The sequence below is a fragment of the Microcebus murinus genome, chromosome 10, assembly GCF_040939455.1.
Source record: "Microcebus murinus isolate Inina chromosome 10, M.murinus_Inina_mat1.0, whole genome shotgun sequence".
Classification (NCBI taxonomy): Eukaryota; Metazoa; Chordata; class Mammalia; order Primates; family Cheirogaleidae; genus Microcebus; species Microcebus murinus.
The window spans coordinates 63,831,370-63,847,992 of NC_134113.1; the positions used below are offsets into that span (position 1 = coordinate 63,831,370).

Sequence of the window (16,623 nt, forward strand, 5' to 3'; positions counted from 1 at the left end):
GCTATCTGTGTGATCATGGCTACATTAGCCTCTTTATGTTTCAGTCTTGCTGACTGTAAAATGGGTAAAATAATAGCTCTTTTCTTAAGGAGTTGTTGAAATGATTAATGTAAAAAAATTAATATATAGGACTTACTAAGTACCCAGATTTTGGCTATTTATGAATAAATATTAGCAAACAATAATTACAATGTCACTTATATAATATCTTACAGTTCTAGAACTTAATTGATTTGGGCAATACTCTTTCTTTGTTGTTGAGTACACTGTATGGAGCTCAGGAAGTCTAATTGTTTTTCCCAGTAGTACAAAATAGATAATTAGTTGGGGCAGATTCAGATCTATTGATTTCAAGTCTTATGTTCATTTTACAATGCCAGAATGGGAAATAGATGGCAGCTATTTCCTAAAGAAATAGTGGATTAACATCTAAAGGCAAAAGTTCCAGGTGACAGAATGGGAAAATGACATGAGATAAAGAAACTTGAACTTAGAAACATAATACCTGGGTTTTAGTTTGGGTTCTTCCACTTACAAGCCACTTGACTATAGGCTGGTCAGTTTTATTATTTATAAGTTGGATCTACTTTTTCTGCATATCTTACAGGTATGGCTGAGGTAGAGTTAGACAGTATGCTCCTATTACTCTCCAAAGTATGTTTTTGGTTCCTTCTTGTAATCTTCAGGATCTTCCTACTCATAGAAAATGTTTGTGTTGTATTTTTTTGTGGGGTATTTGTACTCAGACCTGTGTGTCCTAGAACCTGAATACTTAACCACTTTGCAGTACTGTTTCAATTTAGGTAAATTAGTAAATATAGAAGAATTCTTACCTCTCTAGCCCCTAAAACAATATAGAATAATGTTTAGGCTAAGGGAGAAAATGAGGTAGTTTATCTAAATTAATTTTATGTATTTTATAAAGGACCTTATTCATTATTATTGCTAAATGGTACCTTGGTGAGCTACAAGAAGTAAGTCATTTCTCAAAGTTGATGATCAGTACTGTCAGGAAGTTCCCTAGACAATGGGAACTTTGACTCATATAAATAATCAGCTTTAATCTCTGAATTAAATATATGTTTCAAGCAAAAAAATTCTTTTATAGTTAGCATACATGTGCCTCTATATACATTAAATGTGGAACTTGAGGGATGTAAAGAATGAAATTAAATTCATAAATGTATTATTATTTTTATTATTTGCTTGGCATTGAAAGAAATATCTCTAGGGAGACATAAGATTGTTACAAATTACCACCTTCTTAGTGTGTTCCTATTCCTTCAACTGAACATATTCACATTTTTAAATTGCACTCTTGCTCACAAGGAAGAAATCTAACCTATATATGTGTGTAAAAATATATATTAAGAGGAAGATAATAATTGATCTATGGAATTATATTATTTTAAATTGAGAACTAATAATTTTTTCCTAGTTTCAGTTTATTTTATGATTATTAAACATCATTAGGAGTTCTTGGGTTTTTTCTGTGCTTTAAAATTAAAGGAATATGAAACTGTCAGATCAAGTGTCCACTTATGAGAACCTTTTTGTTTTCGTACAATTACATTTATATTTACAATTATCAAAAATTACTACCTGCTGTTGCATTATTAGATCTACCTTATCCATTTGAATGCATATGTTGAAAAGTAATTTCATTTTTCAGTGGTGTAATGTGTTTTTCCCACCTCTTTTGTCTTGTTCTTTTTAGGTCTAGGTTTGGCTTTCAACCTGCAACCGGCCTTAACAATACTTGGCAAATACTTCTATAAAAAACGTCCCATGGCAAGTGGATTGGCCATGGCAGGAAGTCCTGTTTTCTTAAGTACATTGGCTCCTTTCAATCAGTACCTTTTAGATACTTATGGCTGGAAGGGAAGCTTCTTGATTTTGGGAGGCATCTTTTTGAATTCTTGTGTGGCTGGGTCCCTCATGAGACCCCTTGTACCCAAAAAAACTACTTCTAAATCTAAAAATAAGATTGCTGTAAAAGCAGAAAGTTCAGGTGTGAAGAAAATCCATGAGAAGTCAACATGGGAAAAAATTAATATGTATTTAGATTTCTCCCTTTTTAAGCATAGAGGATATCTTATATACCTGTCCGGAAATGTCATTATGTTTTTTGGGTTTTTTGCCCCCATTATATTCTTGGCTCCATATGCTAAAGATAAGGGAATCAATGATTATCAGGCAGCTTTGTTGCTGTCTGTTATGGCTTTTGTTGATATGTTTGCTAGGCCTTCCGTAGGATTAATTGCAAACTCCAAATTAGTCAGACCCCGAATCCAGTACTTCTTCAGTCTCGCAGTTATGTTTAATGGAGTGTGTCATCTGTTGTGCCCACTGGCACAAACCTACACAAGCCTAGTGGTATATGCTGTATTTTTTGGCCTTGGATTTGGGAGTGTTAGCAGCGTTCTCTTTGAAACTCTTATGGACCTTGTTGGTGCCCCAAGATTTTCTAGTGCCGTGGGACTTGCCACAGTTGTGGAATGTGGCCCAGTTCTTCTTGGCCCTCCTCTTGCTGGTAAGAATATTTTCATCAAAAAAAGTAAAAATCATAAAATTAATGTACATTAACTGAGACTTTCCTTACAGTGAGTAATGTGGTTTATAATAATACCTGATAGCCTCAAAGATTTGGGGGATATTCATTTTAGTTTTTAAAATGTATTTTAAACTTTCATAATTAGTCAATTTTAGACCTAAATTTGTTTCAGAGCCTGGACCTATGAACTTAAGAACTTAAGTTAGGATTGATGATTAGTAGTATAATTTTCAGTACTTTTATCAATATCCAATGTTTTGTGCTCTTACAAATGTATCATAGAAATAAAATACCAGTTTTTCTTTATTTTATCATTAGTGAACTGATCTCTCTTCTATTGATATTAAATGAGTCAAATATCTATATCAATTTAATATTATTTATATTAAATTTAATATCTATTGATATAATAGATATTAAATATCTATTGATATTAAAATTAATATCTATTGATATTAAATTGATATTAAATGATATTAAATGTTGATATTAAAATGAGTCAAAAATGTAAAGTAATGTTCACAAAAGGTCATTATGTTTTTAATTATGGTACATTGATGATATTAATTTGGAATTTGTTACATGCCTAAAATGGAAAGGCATTCATAATATCAATGAAAGAAATACATATAAATATATATAAGATATATATTACATATATAGAGATAATGCAAAAATGAAGGAAAATTCATTCAAGATTATTTTTATAAGTATCAAGGGTCAGCTACTTATGTTCCATATTTATAAATTATAAAGATTACCTTTAGATTGTAAGATCTGAAATATTTTCAAAGATGCCTATAAAAGTGTTTATCCTGAATTACCCAGTAAGTAGACTAAGTACATGTTTAGGGCACCACAAAAGATTCTCACAAATTGAGAAGCTAGTCTAATATTTAAAAAGAAAAAAAGAAGGAGAAGGAGGGATGTAGTAGAGCAGTGAAAGGTAAGGAGTGTGTGGTTTTTATTTTAATTTTTTTTCAGACTCAACTTTCATGGCTGCCCTTTGCTTCACAAAGAACTGAAGCTTTAATTCTAGATAGCATATCTGGTTTTTTGATGATGCTAAAAAATTCCCAAAGCATTTAGAAAGTATGCTGATATGGTAGCCCAAAGTGATATTAGCTCCGTTGGGCCATGGACCTAATGTTTTTGTACTTAGAAGTGAACTGTTGCATGAATAGAAATATTTGACTAAAATCTTGGAAGGAAAATTAAAATTATGTAATTTTTGTAATATGTGTATGTATATATATATATATATATATATATATATCATGCTTACTCAAATAAGCCCATTGCAATATCTACCTGATTAAAACAATTTTTAAAAAAATAGATAATGTTTTAAGTAGCTAACTTTAACACAAAGCCACTGACTAGATTCTAGTCAAAGCACTAGGGATTCTGATTTAACATACTGGCTTGAAAGGTCTATATCAAAATCATTTCAAATGCATATGATAAATAATATAGATTTGTATATGCTAAATTTTGCTGTTAATAATTATTAAGAATTAAATGCCTACATAAGCAAGAAATAAAACCTTCAGATTATATGGCACTAGGCTAGATTTAAAATGGTTTCAATAATCAAATGGAACAAATGATTTCTTTCTAATTAGTTTGACTTTGATAATTTAGATTCAGATAAAGTAAAAAACTGTGATTATCTGAAAAAATGACATGGCACTTAAGCAAGAGGTTGAGTGAAGCTGCTTTGGAGAGTAGTTAAAAATATGAGATTCAAACAGACCATAAGTAGAGTGCAGATTCTGCTATTTACTGGCTATATAACAATGGTCAGATTACTTCACAGTGCTTTTGTAAAGATCAAATGAGATATTATATATAAAGTGCTTAGCCTTGTGTTAGGCATGGAGAAAGCATTTAGTAAATATCAGGCCCTGTCAGGAGACATATAACAGCCTTCGTTTCTTTTCTAAAAAAAGTAATTTTTTTCCCTCTTTATTCAAGAGAAAAGGAAACATGGAAAGGAGGAAGCAATCTCAGTGTGTATGCTGTAAATAAATATTAATAGATAAAAATATCCATATTTACATGTATAGATATAAAAATGTACTTCACACATGTATGTATTTATGAATTCACACACAAACACATATATACCTAATTTGTCTTAGTTGTACACTTTTACTGGAAATAATTTTTGACAAATTAATATACTGATAATATAAGGCAATAAGTGCCTATACATGTCTTTACTAAGCATATATAGAAGTCATAATATAGAGGGGGTTTTTTTGGTTAAAGTCTCATTTAATGTTGATTTAAATAAGAGATAGGCACTTTGGAGAAGAATTTGTTTGAAAATTTTATCATTTATGACTGTTTTCTTATGCCACCTTAAAATATGTTCTTTGTCTCTTAGGTAAATTGGTGGATATAACTGGAGAATATAAATACATGTATTTATCCTGTGGGGCTATTGTGTTTGTAGCAAGCGTATGGCTGCTCATTGGCAATGCTATAAACTATAGATTGCTTGACAAGGAAAGGAAGAAGGCACGAGCAAGGAAGAAGATGAGTACACTTGAGTCCAGAGAGTCTGAACACTTGAGCAAATCTAAACATTCGGAAGACGGTCAGAAAGCAAAGACTACTCCCTCAGAAAGAGAAACTAATATCTAACAAGAATCACATCTCCAATTTCAGTATTTATAAATTGTCCTAGGAGCTTGTTTTGTTTTTCAAAATATCAGAAAAAGTTTTTAATTGAAATGAAAAGTCACAGTTAAGGATGGAGATGAGATTTTCCTCAATGGCAAATTTTTAATTAATTTTTTAAAAACTTATTTGGGGAGTTAAATTTTGAGATTGTGTATGTAAAGAATCCATGCAATGGATTTATTTCCATACATGACTCCGGGTCTGATGGTTAAAATGCTAATTTTAAAGTCTTCCAGTGACTTCAACCCTTGGTTATATATAGAGTTCTGAATCCCAAACTCCTGATTTAAGTAATTAGAAGGAGGATGTTTAATTCTATAAAATGACCCTCTTCACATTTCATTTTTTATTGATATTAAAGTGTGAATAGACTTGAGGGAAAATTAATTCTCCCCTCATACACACAAACACATTATTCTCACATATATACCTACATGTACACACAATATCTGGAGAATAAAAAACAAATTGAAAAATAATATTATCACTGTAATTTATTTTTTAAGTAAAAGAAATCTGTGGAGACAAAAGAAATGTATTACATCTCTATGCCATTTTACAATGAATTTTAAAGATAAGCACCTGGGTAAAAATGAGAATGATCTTAATTCAAAAATGCAATTGGCTGCTATAGAAAGCATTTGCAAGTACAAAATACATTTGGTAAAGAAAAGAGAAAAAATCCATTTTAAGCTATTATAGCTGAGCATGGTTAGACTTGATTAATTCATGCACATGGTTTCTTTTGGGGGCTGGGGACGGGCCTTAGTACCTGGTGCTAGAGAACAGAACCTTTAAATAATTTTCGGAATTCTTAGAAATATGTAAATCAAATTAAAGGTCTAAATGAATCTTAGCAATAAGCTATGTCCATTGAATCTAAAAGGATTTTAGTTTGAAATTCAGAAAGTAATAATCAGGGATTTCTTTCAACTGGGACTCAATTCAGATTAATTATCATGCTGAAATACCAAAGTAGAATAAACTGGAATGAATCCTAGTTGACAGACATATAAGTGGACCAAATTCTAATTTTTCCCAACATATAGTGGTGGTCAATGGTTTCTATTATAAGTAATTCATCTGGGTACAACTGACTAAGAGTGGGAGATGGTTTTAATGAGCCCCCTAAGGTCACTCAGCACCCTCACTTCCACAAAATGCAAAAGCAAAACATAAACTATAAACAGACCTTTTACTCAGCCACTGAAAGTGCTACATATTATAGGAATGGCAGCTCTTTAAAATTCTACCTTCTACTGATTAGACTTCCTATTGCCTTTGAACATAACTAAGCCAGGAAACTATTTAAAAAGCTTCTAGAAATGGAGGCTATTGGAACTGTAGGCATAGTTTATAACAGGATAACAAGAAGCTTGAAATATTGCAGCTAATTTAGCAATTTCTCATTTTCATAACTATGTGAAAATATCTGGGAATCTGATTCACTCTTGAATACAGAGTCATATGATAGTTCTGTGCTTTCAAGACTATAAATACCATTTTGAGTGAGAAACTACTTTTAAACAAGAAAGAAATTGCACATTGTGGTTAAAATTATAAATATTTATGTCCATAAATATGAAGTTTAAATTAACAAGATGATTAATAAAAAGCATTTAGTACTTGATTATTGCACTTTTAAAGATGATGTCACTGTTAGATGTCAAAGGGAATTTGTCATTCATTTTTTTATTGCAATAAAGGCAGGTGCTATAATTCCTATGAAATAGCATCTGGATACCAAGCTTTTGTAATAGTTCACATTAAGGATTTTATTCATAAAATGTATGCACTGCTTAAGCAGGTGCCTCTTATTTAGGAAGCTATATAAAATTACATTTTTCATGTAACATTCACTTTTTTTACATATGAAGTTATTTGTATTTTTCAAATATTAAGTAAAAGACAAGATGTGCCAATATCATAGGTAAATAAATCAGGAAAAATGTGGCATTATATGGCTGTTTTTAATTTAGCTGCACCCAATCTTGAATCTTGAAATAGCTGTTTTATATTATTAGTGCTTTTGTATTCAACTGTGACCTGTTGTAAGAAATGCAGCATCATAAATTACCTCTCCAATCATAAATTTCCAAAAACTATTTTCAATTTCAAGAAAGCATCTTGAATTCTCTAAAAATAGACATTTAAAATAATATAAATATCATACCCCATGGGGAAATAAATAACAAAGTAATAATCATGGAGTTTTAGGTCTGAGCCTTTTAATACCACTTGCTAGTAGAGACGTGCTATTGGGTGCATTCCAGTGGCCTTCTCCATGGGAGGAGGTTTATTTACTTACTGACGAGTTTCTTGTCAAGTCAAAAGCAATTCACATTTGTCTGGATGCTCTTTGGTTGTCTTCATTAATTCTTTATTTCTAACACTGATTCTGTTAAATTGTTAGAAAAGAAAGGGAAGTAAAATTGTACATTCAAAGCACATGCTATGATGTGTACAGTCATACCTGCCAGTGGCACTGCACAAAGTTACAAATATGCACACATATTAATTCCCATATATAAATGTTGATAATTAAACCAGAACGCATTTAGACAGTGACATAAACACATATAGGATTCAGAATTGTTCTGGGGTAATATAAATTATTCTACTTGTTTGCTCTTCCCACTCTGCTTTGAACTTTTTAGGAGATTTATTGCTTTAATGGAATCTTCCAAAGCTTGAGAAAAGAATATCAGCCTATAACATTATTGTATAGTTACATAAAGAGAGGAGGAATTATAGTTGGCTTCTGTGTCTGCAACAATCACTACTGAACATATTTCTTCCCTCTAGGAGACAACAGATTTTAAATGTTCAAAATATCATAAAGCAAAGTCACAGTATACCACTAAAACCCCTACTTAGCCTTATACCCCCATTATGAAATTGCACAGGAGAAAGGGTGTCAAAAGCCAAGGTACTGAAATGATTCATAATCACTGGCTAGCTTAAATATTTTCCATTTATATTAACTGAGCACCCCATATTTTGTACCATTTAACCTTAAATATGCCTTCACTAACTTGTCCTAACCTCTTCCCACCTTTTTTCCTGATTTTTTTAGGATCCAAACAGCACACTTTTAAAAGACAGTGGGTCAGGGTTTCATGCATTTCACATTGAAACACATGTTTTCTCAGTATAAATTCACATGACTCGAATTTCACTCCTTTAATACCAAATTCCAACCACCTTAGCTCCCGGACCAATGGACACTAGGAAATAAGTAAAAGAATTAGCTCCCATATGTTCAAATGTGCACTTTAAAAATCTAAATATTTTATACTCTTCCTTCTCCAGCTGTACAACATAATAATCAAGAATATAAAAAAACTAAAATATATACAATATGTTTTTATATATTAATAGATGTCAGAGATATGTAGCGATATCCTTGATTAGTTAGTTTAAATTTATTTTTCATCCAAAACACCTTTTTTAAAAAAATAAAAAAAAACCGTCTTATGCTTATGACGTTCTAGACTTTTAATAAAGCAAAATAAAAAATAGTGATTGTTAAGGTCAATTTAATAGGGAGAAAGGATTCAAAGTGGGAAGGGAACTAATATTTATGCATCATGTATTTTTCTTACACAATGCCTTTTAATATTCAAACCTATACCATAGCAGAAGTTATTAGCTTCTGCTAATAGATGAGTGAATGATCTGCTATGATAGATGAGTGAAACCTGAAAACAAAGAAGCTTAGCAAATTACCCACGGTTAAAAGATAGTATGTGATAAAATCAAAATTAAAACTCAGGTTTACCTAGAAGCAGAAAGACTCCTAAGGTGTTCACTACCATGCTTCATCCTGATAGAAGCTATAGAAGCAAAAGTAGATAAAATACAGGTTCAGGTAAACCAATTAAGTTTAACCACAATTTGTATTATGATTTATTTAGTGTTTAGTTACATTTGATATAACCTAAATATATAATTTCAAATTTCCTGCTTTTCTGCTTAATGCAAATTATCTCAAATAATAGTAATGATTACATAATGGTCATAATTGAATGTGACTTTTTTCTCATAAACATAATAACATATGACTTAGGCATAATATATTTTCCCTGAGGTTGGATTTCGAAGAAACATGGGTTTTTTATGAATAAGTAATCCACATATTGGTTGCTACTTATTATGCTTCAAAAAGTAAAATATACTTACTATAGAACATTATATTAATATTTAGAAATTTAGTGATTATCCCACTTATAGGATTATCCCAAGCTACTACAAAAGGTTATGATATACAAGTGATTTATCTATACAGTACATATTTATTTTCACCATTTAATACAACTTCCCATACTCTAACTCATTTTTCACGTTTCTCTGAATATCTGTATTGCCATTCTCCCCTCCATTCATTTGTTCTACAGAGAGAACAAGCGTCATTGCTTTTGTCTTCTCCATCTACTTTTGAAGTACTTAGAATGTAGCTCTCTTTACCTCTATTCAGACAGTGCATTCCCGATGCATTATATTCTTCTTGAAGTTATCCATGATGTATCTGGTGTCACTTATTTGTGACTTGTACAAACTACCATATTCTTGAGGCCGATCGTATATACATACTTTTGACCATGACCACTCGTCTTCACAAATAAAGCAACTCTTCTGACTACAGACTTGAGCTTTCCTGGTAGAGAAATTGCTTATATTATAGAAGATATTTTTGTTAACATGAGTTTTATGTAAAAATAAACATAAAATCGAATGTGATTTTGAAGAATATTGAAAAACAGATCCTTCTGCCCTTGACACTTACTATCCTGGATGTTTCTAATTTTCTTAAAGTGCCTGACAGCTTTTAAAACAAAGCTTACCATCACATATTGCACCATTATGCATTATTGTGTAGTCTCCATCCATACAGTGACATCACTAATATATCATACCAAGTGGATTCCTAATCAGAACTGTTCATAAAACCAAACATTATCAAAATTATGGAGAATAAAGACTAAAATTACAATCTTGACTTTCCTCATCTTACTTTTTTGTTTAGGTTTTGATTTCTGTATATACTATGCATGACCTCATGTTTGAGAAACCACTTAAAAGCTGAGAGGCCCAGTTATCAGTAATTAATTGTAATGCTTCCATAATCAAAATCATAAGTAATTTTGTTTGTGATATAATTTTTAAAAATGAATAATTTGCTGAGCTCCGGTCATTTTTTATAGCTCTGATTTTTCTCTCCTTTTCTGTCAGTTGTTTGTACACTGCAGATTTTAGCTCTTTATAAGGTCCTATGATCAGGTTTATCTTAATCTTCTCTCCTCTATTGCTTGCTTTCTTTTTTTTTTTTTTTTTTTTATACAGAGTCTCACTCTGTTGCCCAGGCTAGAGTGCCATAGTGTCAGCCCAGCTCATAGCAACCTCAAATCCTAGGCTCAAGCAATCCTCCTGCCTCAGCCTCCCGAGTAGCTGGGACTACAGGCATGTGCCACCATGCCAGGCTAATTTTTTCTATATATTTTTAGTTGGCCAATTAATTTCTTTCTATTTTTAGTAGAGATGAGGTCTCACTCTTGCTCAGACTGGTTTGGAACTCCTATCCTTGAGCAATCTGCCTCCTCGGCCTCCCAAAGTGCTAGGTCCCCTATTGCTTTTTCACTTTAATTCACATGAAGGCAGATCATGAAAGAATTACTATAGCACTGAGAATGGTAATTTTAGCCTAAAAAGAAAAATTAATATTGCAAAAAAATTATTGACATTAGTGAAGCATATGGGAATTTTTTTAGACAGAATTATTTTTCCCATCCCAATCCCCTGCTGCTTTACCTTCTCTTTTCCTTTTCTTTAATAATTTTTTTAAAAATTATTTTCCTTTCTTTTTTTTTTGTAGTGTGTAGGTAAACTTTAGCATTTTTAAGCTAATACAGACATTTTTTTTGTATGGAATTTTTGTTTCTTTGGCAGATTTAGTTTCACTTCCACTATTTGCATGATGTACATATTTTTCTATCTTCATATATACTTGTTAGTAAGATGGGCATTATTCAGGAGTATTTCAGTAGGCAATTATTCAGTGATCATAAATTTATTAACATTTCAGCAAATATTTTTTTAGTCTCTTGATAAAGTGATTTTTTTCTTTGTTTTTAATTCAACTGTGGCAAAATAAGCTAGAGAAGCTTTGTAAGAAAACACTAGTAGTGAACATTGTATAAGACATAAGAAGTTGGTATGAATAAAATGTTCTTTTGTTCAGAACAACAAAACAATAGAATTTTTATCTCACATAAATTTTAATGTGACATTTTAAAACCTATTCTTTTGACTAAGACTTGCATTCTGATTTTTTTTTACTTTCCTATGCATCTAAAATAAGTATTTTGAGTTAGACCCAGTTTATATAGCTTTTTCATTAGAGTACAAATTTATGATGTGTTGTTCAATGGACTTTATTTTACTACCATCTACTGTCTATTTCTGACTAAAGTATGAATATGTCTAGATTTAGTGAAATAGGACTTGTGAATTGAAATGTTTATTTTCTAAGCATTAGATATAATTGCATTTTTATTTGTATTATATGTTGGTTTTGATATATTTACATATCAAAAGACATATTTACCTAATTCATTCATCTTGTCTCTAAGATAGTTTTGTTAGATATCTATGTTTTTACAGTGTAAGACTAGACCAGATTAAGGGATTTGCATAAACATATACCAATCCTCTGAGTAAATGGAGGGTGGGAGATAGAACCAAATCTTTTGACCTCCAATATATCTTTTTCTCCAATGCACCACATAAGCCATTTTGTTTGTATAGTGACCTTTATAACTAAATAAAATATTTTACTAGAAACACATATTACTGCCCTACTTGATATAAATCCTTTATATACTTTGCAAAATCATGTTTTCCAGCTTAATTTGAAGAATATTTGCTAAGTGCCACAGGGAGATAATTCTGGGTAAATTGCAAATAATATTAAATAACTAGTAAGATTATTTTGCACAGTATATATTCTTTAACAATATTAAAGTCAATAAAAAGATACTCACCAATATTGTATGAATAGAAAATGTGTGTAAATATACCATTCATTTCTTCTTTTGTTTGTGTTGATTTTTGTTTTAGAAGCAGCATTCATTCGTTTGCTAAAGTAAAAGGCCAGAGCACAAACATACACATTTTTTTAAATTATTAAATTGTGTGCAATAAATTATTGCCACTGTATAAACTTGAAGAGACAACCACTACAATATTTCATCATCTAAAAATCTGAAGATGGATTAATAAAATTAGTATAATAAGATGTATCTCAAAAATTCTTGTTTTTTAAATGGTGTTTTCACCTAGTTAAACTATTTAAATGCACAATGGATGTCTGACAACACTGTTACTAGAGCTTCTATTATGTTTGAGATACCGTCTACCTTCATCTCCATATTATCTAGATAGATATTCTTTCTAGATTTGCCCCCCTTTTCATTCTCTTCCAGAAGACAAATAAATTACTCCTCATTAAAAGATCCCTGGTCAAGGCGATAAAGTATAAAAACAGTAATCCGTATTCAATACTTATTTGTTTAGCTCATCCAGGATATTTACCCTAAAAGCACATTTTAATAAATGTTTGGGTAACCTGGTATGTCACAGTATAATTTCTCATGAACGGGGGGGGGGTGCCCTAAACCTATCTGTAGTCACTGCTGTGTTTGGTAAGGAGTGGGGAACCTGTGGCCTTCTTATTTCAAGATTCCTTTTCTTTTTTTCTTTTTTTTGGTGAGTCTTGTTTTATATTTTTTATTCATTTTTATTTTTTTTATTTCAGCATATTATGGGGGTACAAATTTTAAGGTTTAGAATAATGTCCTTATTCGAAGATTCTTCTTTTTTAAGCACCAAAGGAGGCGAGAAAAGCTTCATCTTTCTCTATTGTACCCTTTTCAATAAAAGGATTTATTCTATACAATTTGGATTTAGTCAAAAGGCCACATTCCAAGACCCAGAAGGGCACACGTGCCCGCTAGGCTGACAGGACAGGCCTCAGAAACTGCAGTGAGTGCATCAACTAACATAAGGCTTCTTCTTTATAATAATGACAAAATTGAGATCTTACATTAATCAGATATGAGCCAGGTATGGTAATTCCTATTGCAGATGAAACAGCAGGGTCTTTTCAAATATTTGCTAAAATTGACATTTGATTTGAAGCTTTCCATATGAAAGTATTTAATTCAAACATTTTAAGCCAGTGTATTAATTGAATATTTCCTAGAATGAATAATTCCCCATTCTGAGGAATTTTTAAAATTATTTTTATTTACTAGTATTCTCTCAACAAATATTTCTTTTTCATACAGGTATTAAATTAGAGTAAATATTAAAAATAAGGTTGTTGGGATAAAAATGTATCCATAATAACTTGTTAGTAAGACAGAAGTAAGACATTTTTTGGCAACAGCCATATCTAAATTTTGCAAGAATTCTTTAAGGTCTTGGATTTAGAGATTAAATTGTAGCATTATTTTTTAAATATAAATTATATCTTAGGCTGAATTTTTATTATTTTTAAGTGAAAAAAAGTCAAAGTGTAGTTGATTTGTTTGTTCTATAGATATCTTATTGGCCACTGAACAAATGGTCATATTGCCACATGGTCTATCAACTACAGTTATTATGATGGTGAAATAAAGGGAAGAGTACTTTTGCTTGACATCTGTCATATTGTGATACACTGTTTCTACGTGACCTAAATCATGGCTGTACTATTTTATATTTTTAAAAAATAAAGTGTAAAATAATACATTTAAATGCCTAAGTTTAAAAATATAAGATAGAACCTTTATTTTGCCTTCTTACAGCTGAATGTACTTAAAGTGATTGTGATTTGATCTTGGAATACTTATCTATTTTTGAAATTTTTATATGTATAACAGTTCTGAACTTGGCAAATAAGATGTGTAAAAAGTTACCCAAAAATGAAAGAACTTGCATTTTCATGCAAATACATATCTTGTTTTAATTAAACATAATGTAGATTTGTTTAAATCAGGAATATTTTATGTTGTTGATTATTTTTAAAGTGTATTCAGTTAAGTTGTTCCTACTTATATAGTGTTTTAGAAAAATCTCTGCTATAGTGTCTAAGTTTCACTTCATAACAAATTTTAAATCAAATGTTGAATTCCTCTGTAGGAATATATATTTTGTCTGCAGTTTTGAATATATTTTTAAATTTAAGTCTTTCTTACCAGACTGTGAGCTCCTTGTGTAAAAGGATATTATCCTAGTTATAATAACAACTTTAATGCCTAGCAAAGTACCAGGCATAGAACAATTCCTTTATTGAAATGAATTGGTGGATCTAGATTATAAAAAGAATACTACAATATTCTGTGATGCAGGCTCAATGTATATAAGAGGAATTCTCTGCATAATTTTAAAAATAATATAGAAAATACCTATAGCATTTTCTTTACTTAAAATTGATATTGTTTTGAAGAATTCATTTTTATATTGTCAGTTAAACATTCTATGCAAATGCTGAAATATGCAGCACCTAAACTTTATGGTATATATTAATTAGTTTTATTTTCTCTACAAAATTAGAAATGAACTATTTAGGCTTCCTGGAAATGTTGACAATCATTTTAATGACCAAAGGTGCTACTTATTTTTCAGCATTTACCTTGACCATAAATGCTCCTGTCTGCTGAGCTTTATTTATTCTTTTTTCTGGGGAGGGAGCACTATAAAATTAGACTTTCTTTTTTGTCTAAATTATGGAATTTAGCACTGTCTCTGATCCTTTGTATTGTATTATTACTGTATTTTAATTTTTACATCTTACTGCTAACTAATTTTTATTGCAGGTCTTTGCTGTTTCTTAGAAAGTACATGCATATATATTTATATAATATGTAAGAAAAAAACCTATATTATTAAATTAAAATTAAAATGACAAATGTTTATGTTAAAGTTTTGAAGTAATATCTGTACTGTATTTTCTTAAGGACCATTACATGCTATGTTACTCTTCACTAATCAAAGCATAATTTCTGACACCAGCCCACATGAAGGGCACTTTTTCTTTTGTCTGAATGTACATAATTTATTAATTTCAAATGGAAGGCAGACAGCCAAAAATACAGCCAATTTTTTTAGGGCTGCACTTAATGTCTGCTGTTTATTTTTCATAAGCATAAACCTTAATGGATTTACACAGAGTAAACACACACACAGTTCAAAAAGAGAACACTACCAGCATCACAGGAGCTCCTATCAACCCCCTTACTAGCTTACTCTTTTCCCCTTGACTTTTTGTAAAAATAGACTTACATTTTTAGAGCAAGTTTAGGTTCACAACAAAACTGAGAGGAAACTGTAGGGATTTCCCATATACCCCTTAATCCCATACATGCATAGTCTCCCCAGTTATCAGCACCCACCCAGAGTGGTAAATTTCTTATAATTGATAAACCTGTATTGACACATCATAACCCAAAGTCCGTAGTGTTTATATTAGGGTTCACTCTTGCTGTTGTGCAGTAGTTTCAGTGCCCTAAAAATCTTCTGTGCTCCAACTATTCATTCCAACCCATTATACCCTGGTAACTACTGATCATTTTACTATCTCAATAGTTTTGACTTTTCCAGAATGTCATATAGTTAGAATCACACAGCATGTAGTCCTTTCAGCTAGCTTCTCCCACTTAATAATTTACATTCAATTTCCCTCCATGTATTTTCATGGTTTGATAATGCATTTCTTTTTTAGTGCTGAATAATATTCTATTGTCTGGTTATTTGAGTTATTTATTGATTCACCTATTGAAGGACGTCTTGGTTACTTGCAACTTTTGGCAACTATAAATAAAGCTATTATAAACATCCTTTTGCTGGGATTGTGTGAATATAAGTTTCCAACTCCTTTGGGTAAATATCAAGGAGTGCGATTACTGGATTGTATGATAAGAGTCTGTTTAGTTTTACCAGAAGGCATTGAATTGTCTTCCAAAGTGACTGTACCATTCTGCATTCCCACTAGCACTGAATGAGAGTTCCTGTTGCCCTACACCCTTGTCAACATTTGACATTATCAATGTTTTGGATTCTGGCCATTCTAATATGTGTATGGTAATATCTTATTGATGCTTTAATGCCCTGATGACATACAATGCGGAACATCTTTTCATATATTATTTTCCATCCGTATATCTTCTTGAGTGAAGTGTCAGTCAAGGTCTTTGGCCAACTGTTGAATAGAGTTGTTTGTTTTCTCACTGAGTTTTAAGAGTTATTTGTATATTTTGGATAATGGTCTTTTATCAGATATGTCTTTTGCAAACATTTTCTTCCAGTTTGTGGCTTTTCTTTTTATTCTCCTGGCAATA

At 31.0% G+C, this 16,623-nt stretch overlaps 1 protein-coding gene across 4 annotated transcripts in view; it reads left to right on the forward strand.

Moving 5' to 3' along the window:
- The window catches only part of SLC16A7 (solute carrier family 16 member 7), a 156,696-nt gene extending 140,574 nt beyond the window's left edge, over positions 1–16,122 (forward strand). For all 4 annotated transcript variants that reach the window (XM_012777162.3, XM_012777160.3, XM_076007445.1 and 1 more), the window contains exons 5-6: positions 1,718–2,533; positions 4,947–16,122. In XM_012777162.3, coding sequence (XP_012632616.1) covers positions 1,718–2,533; positions 4,947–5,206 — 1,076 coding nt within the window. In that variant the 3' untranslated portion in view covers positions 5,207–16,122. The remainder of the gene's footprint in view (positions 1–1,717; positions 2,534–4,946) is intronic.
- Positions 16,123–16,623: the final 501 nt, after the last annotated feature.